Source organism: Cyprinodon tularosa, unplaced genomic scaffold (genome assembly GCF_016077235.1).
Source record: "Cyprinodon tularosa strain WSP-4 unplaced genomic scaffold, ASM1607723v1 ctg324, whole genome shotgun sequence".
Classification (NCBI taxonomy): Eukaryota; Metazoa; Chordata; class Actinopteri; order Cyprinodontiformes; family Cyprinodontidae; genus Cyprinodon; species Cyprinodon tularosa.
Window position 1 is genome coordinate 571,346 of NW_024039035.1, and position 11,404 is coordinate 582,749.

Here is an 11,404-nt window from a genome sequence, read left to right on the forward strand (position 1 = left end):
ATCTGGTTAAATCCGAACTCCAAACACACTTTGTAAAATAAGTGTTTTTAAATGTGCTTCCAAATAAAATGTTTTATTTCTTATTTGGAACTTTTATATTGCCAATCAAGTTATTTGTTTTAAAAAAAAAACAAAAAAAAAACAAAGCCATTACAGATGTTATTATCTTAGCCAGATGTTTTTCTCTCTCGTCGTCAAATATATAATAGTACAACATAGGAGTAGCTTCAGAAAAAAGCTCTGGGATGATTAAGCCCCAATCAGGATGTCAGCTCAGAAGAGCATCCTGTTTGGAAAATAAAAGCAGTAAAAAAAAAAATAAAAAGATTCAAACTTGAAAATAATTAGGGTATTATTTTCATAACTAATAATATATAATAATAACTAAACACTTAAAAAAATATTTTTAAGAATAGATTAGCAGAGAAGTAGAGCACTGTATTCTATTATCTAACCATAAAGACATTTCTGTGCAATGAGTAAAACATGAAACAAAATTGTTCAAAAATATCCATTTTATTTGTTACACAGTATAAGAAGTAATTTCAGTATTGTGCTTGCTGACTTTTCAGCAAACACAATACTTAAATTACTTCTTCCATTTCCAATTATTCTGATAAAATTTGATACATTTTGAATAATTCTAATATTTCATTTTAATCCCACCTTCATCTTTATTGTTTTATTTTTATTACTCTTAGAATAAGAATTTAATAAATAATAGGAAAAACAAGGTCTTTAACCAAAAAGTTTCCATTATGAATCTTAAAAATGATCATAAACCGTAAATCACCTGCATGTAAAAAGAGTTTTTTTTCTCCTCAAATAAACAAAAAAATCAAAACAAATTCCCATTAAGGCACTTTGAACCATAACATTTTGACCTCACTCAATAATAAGTACCTTAACTAAACTGAAGTCTTCTCATAAAGGTCTGTTTCCTCTTTGCACCCACAAAAAGGGAAGGTCCCACAGCAGGGCTGAAGCCACGGTCTCCACAAAATCTTTTCCCAGCTCATTTGGTTTTGAACAGTGCTAGACTGAACATCCATGTCACCACGTACATTTCTGCTTTGGAAGGTGCTTTTATGCCTCTCTACAGCCCTGGCAGTCTGCTCAAGGACCTCAGTGTATCGAAGCTCAGTCTCAGGGGTCAGTTGTCTGGACTCAGAGGGGTCGTGAAAAAGGTCATAGAGCAGTGGTGGGTTATGGTGTGTCACATGTTCTCCATGACACATGCAAACCCCGGTGTCATAGCAGCCCCCAGCACCAGGTGGGAAGAAGTTTGGAGTGAAAAAGTGAACCTTGAAGATGGAGTTGCCTAAAGAAAAAGAAAGAGGAAATAAAAAGTTTGTTGTTCTTTCAAAATCAGACAGCTTTCTGTATGTCTTGCTGAGACTTTCGGGCTGCATTAGTATCAGCAAGCCTGCTCTAATGTTTCCTTTGATGTCGGTGCTTTTATTTGGAAGTACAAATGACAAAATGATGGCACTTTCCAGGAAGCAGGAAAGAAAAAAAAATGACAAGTGGAAACATGTCGGAACAGACAGTTAGCCAACAACAATGTTGGAAACATCCCATGTGATTTTTTTTTTTTTTTTCACAAGAACCAGAGAGGCCAGTCTGGCAACTGATTGAAATCTTTTTGGAAAACAGATAGCACATAAAAAAGAAGTTGTTTGGTGATGATGGATTTCTGTTCTCAGAGAACAGATTAAAAAAAAAAAAATAAAGTACTTCCCCCATAATAAAAAAAGAGTGTATTTAATTCTGTAATTCTTTTTTTTTTCATTACAGATTTCAGTACATAATTATTAAGCAGAAAAAATGTGATTTAATATTTTTTAACAAATTAAAAAAAGAAAAGGTAGTTTACTTTAATTTTCCCATTTATAAAATAAAGTCTAGACAGCTTCTTTGACAAATTACCAAAAAACTAAATACTGTCCTTGTCTGTTTAATGAGGTATAAGATGAATAAAAAAAAAAATACATTTGTTCTACGAAGGCCTTAGAAGTTTGTTAGTCCAGATAGATCACAGAGGAAGTGTTGGAGAGGGAGGGTAAGATAAAGCAGCTATCATATATGCAAATATCTGATTTAAACTGTAAGATTGTGCTGAAACCATGGATGTGTGAACATGGTCTAGTGAAAAAGATGTTAGGGATTTTCAGTTCAGTTCAGCGCCAATTCACAACCAATGCCATCTCAAGGCAGTTTACAAAATGAAATACCTGAGTTTCAGTGAGATGTGAAGTCAGAGAAAGCAAACAGATATGCAGATCTATTTGAAAGGGAAAACATTTTCTTTGGCATCTTGATAAGAGGTGTGTACTGTACAGTTAGGCTTTGTGATATTGAACGAGAATATCCACAGTAAACAGAAAGGCTAAGGGGAATTTAGCAAAGGTGATGTTTTATCCTTATGAGTTTTTGTTCTCTGTTGTGGAAGATGCTGGATTTGGAAACACCTGAACCTTTTAGGAGAGCTTAGATTCACAGAGGAGTAAAAAGGAAGACTGCACTTACTTGAAATGCAAACTGTGATTATTAATGCACAAGACTGTTTCTAAAATATCAGCTTGGAATAACTTTTCCAGCTTTCAAATAAAAGTAAATCCCTGTTGTGGAATCACAGCTCCTTTAAACACAGTGTGATGTTTCCTCTCTTCAAAATGGAAATAATGACTTCTTGTGGCAGAAAACCTAGAAAATTCTTGTTGTAATGGGAAAATCTGAATTTGAACAAATTTGTATAAGCAGATGAAAAATTAATAAGGCTGAAAATAAAAATTAGACACAAAGGTTAAACCAGTAAACCTTATATATTTTAACATATATAATGACTTAGACTCAGCTGTATTTATCCCTTTGGATTACTCCTTCAGGGAAATTCTGGTTCCAGTAGCTAATATAGAGCACAAAGTGCAGAGTTAAAGCAAGATGCCATTAAAGATAAAAATACAACAGACAATATAAAAAGAGTGTATATAGAAGAAAAAAGCATAAAAAGAAAAAAGTTGTAATGTCCTAAAATATGTTTCCAATAGATGTAAAAAAAAAAAAAAAAATCTGCACATTAGAGAGCTAAGGGAAGACTACACATTGGTTGACTTGGATTATTGCACTTGTATTACAGAGATGTACTGACTTTATAAATAAGTTAAAAAAATATACAGGGAGAGAGAGAGAAGAATATTGCACATGAGTGACAATAGGTACTGTTTTGCATAAAATGTCAAAGGAGGGGGGTGACCCTTGTCCCTCTTTCTATCACCTCCTTCTTCCCCCAAGTGAGGAGTTGTACATCTTGATGGGCAAAGGAGTTCAGTACTGCTCAGTATCTTGGCTTTAATCTTAAAATATTGATATTCTTCTATATTTTTATAATCTAGCTGTCTTTGCATTTGGCCACTTTTGGTGAAATAACACATAGAATTTAACCAGGAAAGATGTTTCATATAAACTAATATAAGTTTGCTTCAAGAAAATATTTCCCACTTAAAGCTGAAAACAAAGATCCAAAGAAAAGCCAGAAAAAAATAAATTTCTCATGTGTGAACTTACTATTAGGCGAGTGCCAGCGTACTGCATTCAGGTTTATACCGCAGTAGTGAAACATGAATTCATGCTCTGATCGCGCTGCTTTTCCCTCCAGCAGAGGCATGAGGTTATAGCCATCTAAATGTCTGAAAAAACAGTCAGCGTAAGAGAAGAGAGGACAACGAGAAATGGGAATTGAACCACCTAGGCTGGATGTGAAGATTCAGTCATGAAGATCTTGATGATGTCCCAATATAGAACGTTTGTGCCGATTTTTTTATGTAAAATAATTTGTCCAGCAATTTGTCTTGTTTTTTTAGCCATGCAAATACAACATTTTACAGAAATAGTCTGTACCTGTCTGGTTGGGTGTCCTTGGCTAAGTATTTCAGAGTGGGGTAGAGATCCATGAGGCTAGTCGGCTCATCCACTACTCTTCCTGCTGCCAGTCTACCAGGCCAGCGGAAAATTCCAGGAACCCTGATCCCCCCTTCCCAGCCTGCCATTGCCTTCCCACCTGGAGATGAGACGATAGAAAAAAGTTACAGCAATATTTGAGAGAGTCTCATCAATCAACAACGACTTGATGTATGGCTGACCTTTATAAATACTGTTCCAGCCTCCTTTCTGGCCGAAGAGAGAATGTGCATCTTCTAAATGGCCACCATGGTCTGATGTGAAATGCAGGAGGGTGTTGTTTGCAAGGCCGAGTGAATCCACTGTTTCTGTTATTTTACCTACAAATATAATGAATTAGTGCAATCCAACTATCCAAAACAAAACGGCAAAGAATAATATTTCATTTTTCCTTTTTTCAAACTGCAACAATTTCAATATACTTAGATGTCAAATGGTTTGTCGGTTTGTAAAAAGTTAATGAAATAATAAAAAATAATAATTGTCCTGGGTTCAGAGCTCTAATGTAATTTTTGCCATATTGGGCTTACGCCTATAGACTTACCAACGATCCAGTCCACTTCCTCTAGGTTGTCACCATAGCGGCCATGGCGACTCTTTCCAGCAAAGGCAGGCGTTGTGAAAAGAGGTGTATGGATGTGAGCTAAAGAGAAGAAGAGCAGGAACGGACGATCAGCATTCCTAAAGGAGAGGAAATGAGTCAGAGGTTTTTTCAGTTCTAAACATTCCTTTAACATAATCATACTTCAAATTATGGATAAATCATTCAACATCAACGGTTAACAACAATAAGCTAAGCCTAATAACAGGTGATGTGCAGTTTGATTTTTGTTTTTCTGCCTTATTTAACTAAACTGAGACTCTGATAAACAACAAAGATGGACAGAAAAAATACCCATAAAGATAAGAAAAGAAAAAGAAGTTCCAACTGCACCAAGTTCTCATTTTAGCTTAAATAAATATACATTTTGGTAGGCCTACTAACTTTCTTTGGTTCCTTAAATCCTATTATTGTTTCTGTTCCACAGAAAGGGACAACTGTGTGGGTATGCAACCACCTTGCTACTCTGGATACTGGAACTCAAATGGATCCAATTTGGCTTTGCTAATAAAAATAGTTACTTAAACATAACATCAACATTCTTTTTCTGGTGTAATTTGAATCCATAAAATTAATCGTTTTAAAAAATATAAAGGTGAAAAGATTTGAACACAGTAGATTTTAACACACAAAATTGACCCCCTGAAAATAATAAATTATGAAAACCACAGCTACTGATATGTAAAACACTTTTAAAAAATCAATAATTTATTGCAAAAGAAGGATATATCTTTTAAATTGGTTAAAGGATTAAAAAGGGGGTAAAAAATTGACTCATTATTCCATTATTCTTGTTTCGCTGGGATGTAAATGTGGCAAGACAGTTTTCTTTTAGCCACTCATGACTGAAAAAGATAAAAGATCATTTCACTCAATAAAGGCATGTGCATGGTGACCTTCATGGGACTGTATGTAAAAAAAGAAAACTACTGAAAATTTGAAAATTAAAACATATCATCCATCCATCCATCCATCCATCCATCCATCCATCCATCCATCCATCCATCCATCCATCCATCCATCCATCCATCCATCCATCCATCCATCCATCCATCCATCCATTAAAGACTTTATATTAATAGGATAATATAACTGTGAAGGACGCTTTATCTCCTATTAGGGGCAAGCTAGAACTTTATTAATAAGGAACGATTTTTTTCTACTCAGTAAATATTTCTAATTTTACACTCAATATTTTGTCATATATTTCAGAGGAATTTGTTGATAACCATTTCAGGTTTTTTTCTAGCTAAACTGTAAAGATTTACCATCTTTTCTTATTTCTTTTTTTTTAGTTGGTTTTCACTAGTTTTTTGCTAAAAGCACACATATTTTAGAATAGAATTTAGGCATCAAAGCAATGAAATGAACTCTGCATTTAACCCATCCCCTTGCGGAGCAGTGGGTTGCCTTTGTACCGTGTTAAAGGTCTTGCTCAGGGACCCAGAGTGGCAGTCTGTGGGAGTGGGGCTTGAACTCGGAACCTCTGGATTCCAAGCGGAATGCCCTAACCTCCAAGCCGCCACACCCTCCTTTCTCCTTACAGAGACAAACTTACTAACAAACAATAAAAAGTTGATATTGAAGGTTTACATGTCTTAGAAAGTTTAGCCAACTAAATATTAAATTATGGAAAAATTTAATTAGGGAGAAATGTAAATTATCTGTGAGAGTTCTGAGAGTTTTTGTAACAAAACCTTAAAAAAACAAAAAAGAGCAGTTCATGGCTTCGCTCCAACATCCTTACCTCTTTATAAAATCTTGTGCTTCTGCCAGCAGTCTCTGGGGTACTGTCTCCACTGTCATAGGCTGCTCTATTACATCTTGGTTCCTCATTATGATGCAGTTCCAGGTTCGAAGGAGCCCAAATGGGACATACCACACAGCAGCTGCTACTATACCGAGGAAGAGAAGCAGCAGCAGGAGCCAAAGGCTAACTTCAAGGATCCCACATAGACGGACACACACCTGAAAACCCACATGGGTCAAACACACACAGATAGATCGACCCTTTCACATCAGGTTCTATGTAACATATTGATTTCAGGTGTAATGAGGTATTTTGACACATTAGGGTTACAGAGTTAGGATTTTTGATTTTCATGAAACTCCAGTCTTCAAATATTTCTGATCTTTATCCCTGCTCCAACACACCTCAGTCAAAAGGATGCATTACTGCCTAGATATATGGGCTTGTTTTGCAAAGGCCTGGTGATAAGTCATTTACTTGATTCAAATGTTCTGGAGCATAAATGCATCCAATGTTGGCAGAACATAGGCACTGAAAGACTAAATATGCAGACCCTGACTAGATAAAGGAAAACAAACTGAACCTGTTTTTTTTGTTTTTTGTTTTTTTTAGAAAGTACAGCATATAGCCGTCATTCCCCAAGGTTTCTTTATACATACTTTCTAGAAACGTCTAAGTTAAACATTTTTTCAAGCGCATTTCTCTTGCTCCACCTGTGGCACAGCTGGTTTCTATTCATCCCACAGGCAACTTTCCTTGCCAATTCTTTTCTGAATTTCAGTTTCAACTTTAGGTTTTTCCTTCAGGCAGGTTTCTGGCTGTTGTGACTGAGTTTCACAACTAAAGATCCTGTTTTCAATCTGCTTCTTGAACCCCTTTGCACTTGTGTGAGCAATCACAAATTAGTTGCTATGCTTCTGAGTTAAAAACACAACTGTTATTTATTTATTTTTTTGTGTGTTTATTTTTTGACTGTGCTGCTGTTGTCTAGCAACAAAACATATCCATCTTTTATATAACGCTGTGGAGAAAAACAAGAAAACTTACAAAAATTACACTCACCAGCGTAAAAAGTCCTATTCCTAGCAACAAGGTGAGATGTTGGAGTGTAAGTTGAAGATCATTCAAAACATCACTGCCCTCGCCAGGAACACAGTCATTAAAAAGGGTGAATGGCAGACCATAGAAATAGCTGAAACCATGGTGATTAGGGTGGTGACAGTGATCACCTCTAGATTCACAGTTCACACCCAAGTGCCATTTACCTGCAGACACACAAAGAAAAAATAAATAGAATTATGCTAAATTAAAGACAGGGCAGGGTGAAGAGATCCCATCATCAGATAACATTTCACAACTATCATCTTAGACAGTTTTGTCTGGTTTACTACTGAGAAGTAAAGCAGATCTTATATTGGGAAGTTCCTTAGAATTGAATCTGTCACCACGCAGCATCATAAAACCAATAAAATTGAAGGAGACACATAATAAACATTTATGCCCGAATTCACAATGCCACTTGAATATTGCAGGGAAAACACCATCTGCTAGAAGCTGGTTATGATTTTGATGCAGGGTAAGAAAAAGAGTAAACAACAAACTTCCGTCCTGCTGGCAAATAAGAAAATGGGAACCAGACGGTAGAACTGATCCTTTCTTTTAGTGTGATGTGTATTAAATTCATTGTGATACAGCATATAGTGTTTTATGTAATTGGTCAATTAAATACAAATGTTAAAATTCCAGATTAAGGTCCTCTAAAGAAGATTTCTGAATTTTTGTTGTTGTTGTTGTTTTAGATAGAATAGAATAGAATTGATGAGGCCTTCGATGTTCTGTAAAAATTTATCTAATGTGGTCTTGTTTGTTAGACAAGAGGGTGTGTATGTATCTCCTTGAATTTGGTGCAGTCGCCTTGATCCACTGCACATATTGAGTAAATAGCAGTGGCAAAGCAGCTGCAAAGAACCGAGAGGACCACAGAGAGTTGCAACTCTCCATTCAATCCTGTATAAAAGGTAAGATCAGCAAAATCTGATCACATCTTACCTATTAGGCCTGTGGTGTATCCCTGCTGCTGCAGCCTCTTTGCAAAGGTTGTCTCATTAGGTGGGAGTCCCCCTGAACCTCCAAGAAACAGCAGCACCTGGACACGGCCAGTGCTGGCCATCCCTTGTCAACACATCAACAAAATAAATGAAACATAAGGAAATCATTAAAAAGTGATTGAACTATAGCTGTAGTAGAATTATCAATGTATTAGCACGGGAATGTTTGGCTTAGAGTGAATTAGCGTTAGGACATAACTACCTGAGCGAAGTGGGTAACGGCCTGTCATGAAAGCAGTCCGGCTTGGAGTGCAGAGAGGAGCTGCAGCAATGTACTGGGTCAGTTTCACGCCCTCTGAAGCCAGTCTGTCTATATTGGGAGTTCTATAGGAAGATTAAGAATACATGTATAAAAAAATGATATAACTACTCATTAAAATGACTATAAGTACAGCAGTAGGACAGGAATATAAATTAATACAAAACATTAGCTTGGATTATATTAATAGTACGCTTACCATGAAATATTATGGGAATATTAGATATATATATTACATTTTAAATATTTATATTTATTATATAATAAATATTAAATTATTATGCTGATGATATGAAACGTTGTTGGCAGACCAGAGGTAATTACACAGCAAACCCAATAGTCACTTGTACCCTTGGTTATGACATGTAAACAAAAAATGCTTTTTTATGTGGCTGGATACAAAGTGAACAGCTATTTTTGTCCAATCAGCAAAATTTTTTACTGAAAAATATGTAGGCAATATATTTTCTTTCAAGTTGTCTTACATCAGTCTATCTCTGCATATTGACAATGCTGTAATAAACCAGCCTCCTTGTTCTTCCTCATTTTTCTTGTGTTTTTTCCCCCCGATTAATTTTTATGTTGCAACTGTTGACACGACATATAACCCTTTCTTCCCCATTTTGATGAAAAGGTTTCTTTTATCACACTTTTAGCTGTCACCCCCAATGAACAAATGGGAAAGCTCTGATGTTCAAGCCTCACTAGATTATTCAATTCAATTCGGTTTATTTATAAAGCGCCAATTCACAACATGTCATCTCAAGAAACTTTCCATTTCACCAGATCATACAGTCAAATTGATTCAAAGTTTTCTATCTAAGGAAAACCAGTTGATTGCATCGACTCATTTACTCAAATGCAATCCCTCACACTAAGCATGCTTGGAGCGACAGTGGAGAGGAAAAACTCCCTTTTAACAGGAAGAAACCTCCAGCAGAACCATTACTTTAATGATATTGTTTCTCGTCTTTCCCATTTTAAGGGCAGTTATGTCGAATACATTCTGATCGGATTATATAAGTAGACAACAGCCTATATTTAAAACAGCTTTAGCAAAAAATTGTTTAAAGGGATTTTTATGAATGTTGAAATCTACCAAAAATATCTCTTAAAGCTACAGTGTGTAACCTTTAGCGACATCTAGCGGTCAAACTGCAGACTGCAGCAACATGAACATCTCCCCGCCACCGCTTCTCCCCCCCAACAGTACGGCGAGCGTTACGGGACAAAATGTCTTCCACCACGTCCGCATCACCTACCTTCTCAAGTGATGAGGTTTGTTTACATAGATAATTTTACAGATAGTATTGCATTAGTCTGTGTAGGGTATAGATTTCATGTAGACTTAAGATAATAAATATACCCGTTATTTTTTCTACATCGTTGTGACGTTTTGGCAATCTCGCAATCGCTAGTTTGTTGGCTCTGCGCTGCCGTAGCAAAAAGATGTCTGCCTCCATGGCTGCGAGACCCGCTCCTATGTAATTATAAATAATGAATTCTAAGGCAACGCAAATATTAAGGTTAAGAGGCTGAGCTCGTAGATGATGATAAATAACATAGTTATGTATAATATATTACATTTCTGACTGTATATTCCTTTAATTATTACACACTGTAGCTTTAACATTAATAAATATGTACACAAAAATAAAACGTTATATGCTTTCGCAATGAATTATAAATAGATTTAAAAGCTTTTTTCCAAATCATTACTATTGGTGCCGAAAATGTAGGCTAGAGGATTCAATGCAGTAGTTACCTGATGGTGTCGTTGCCATAGCAACCTATATCCCCTATCCCAAGGTCGTCCACCATAATGATTACAAAGTTGGGATTCTTGTCTCCCGTATCCCCTGTGACGTCATTTCCTGCTGCCAGGAGCAAGAAAATGGGAAAAGTCGCCAGCATGGCCGACCTAAGCAAACAAATGACACACTTTTTTTTTCTTTACCGTCTTTACATATAACATGGACAGCTTAGGCATGAGAAAAAAATTCCTTTGTCGTTATTATTGTTTTTGTTTTCAAAAAACACTACATTTATATTCCAACAGTGTAGCTGTTTTGCAGGTTTTAATATCCTGCCGATCTCTCCATACTGCATGATTGAGGAATCACAAAACTTTAGGTGAAGTTGTGCACTTCTTATGTAAATCACAAACTGAACTTCTCCTGGGTAAAAAAAAATGCAGTTAACTTTTGCAGAATCAAGCCAGGGAAGCTTCTTAAGAGAAAAAAACTACCACATTGATGCGTAAAGTTGCAAGTCGTGAACTAAATGATTGTCCTCTGATAACCGGTAGTGTTAAATGTATACTATTGCATGAAATGATAAGTAAAGACCATTTAAACTCACCTCATTAAATCTACACTACGACCTAAACTGTTCCTGCTTTACTCTGGTCCCGCCTCCAGGACGTTACCGTAATACCTGTTTTAGCCACTTCAAACGCACAAAGAATCCGAGCTACCATAAAACACATAATAAATACGCCAGAGACTTAAATAAACTTACATACACGCAAACAGAGCGACACCGCATTAGGATGTCGCCAATTATTATTGAAAAAGATTAGGTTAAAATATTCAAATTTATAACCTGTAATGAAATGAATTTAATAAAAGGGACTGGTCTGGATCGTGATCTTGAAAAGTTTAAATGACATGGAAAGAATGATTATCTTTTCATGTATGGTACAAGACCAACATTACGCCATATAC

The 11,404-nt window shown here is 35.9% G+C and overlaps 1 protein-coding gene across 1 annotated transcript; it reads right to left on the minus strand.

Moving 5' to 3' along the window:
* Positions 1 to 497: 497 nt before the first annotated feature.
* On the minus strand, positions 498 to 11,108 carry arsh (arylsulfatase H). Its single transcript, XM_038293358.1, has 11 exons — positions 11,040 to 11,108; positions 10,444 to 10,599; positions 8,622 to 8,743; positions 8,361 to 8,483; positions 7,374 to 7,576; positions 6,309 to 6,529; positions 4,505 to 4,641; positions 4,143 to 4,280; positions 3,901 to 4,060; positions 3,568 to 3,689; positions 498 to 1,321 (listed from the first exon to the last, which is right to left on the minus strand). Exons 1-11 carry the CDS (start codon positions 11,042 to 11,044, stop codon positions 909 to 911), a joined length of 1,800 nt encoding a protein of 599 aa, XP_038149286.1. The 5' UTR covers positions 11,045 to 11,108; the 3' UTR covers positions 498 to 908.
* Between the last annotated feature and the right edge of the window lie 296 nt (positions 11,109 to 11,404).

Bases quoted from the DNA above. Each gene is read 5' to 3' on its own strand.
- arsh (XM_038293358.1), bottom strand. The intron at 8,484-8,621 runs GTAGTTATGTCC...TGTGTTGACAAG, and splicing joins CCGTTACCCACTTCGCTCAG to GGATGGCCAGCACTGGCCGT. The intron at 1,322-3,567 runs GTAAGTTCACAC...CTTTTTCTTTAG, and splicing joins ACGCTGGCACTCGCCTAATA to GCAACTCCATCTTCAAGGTT.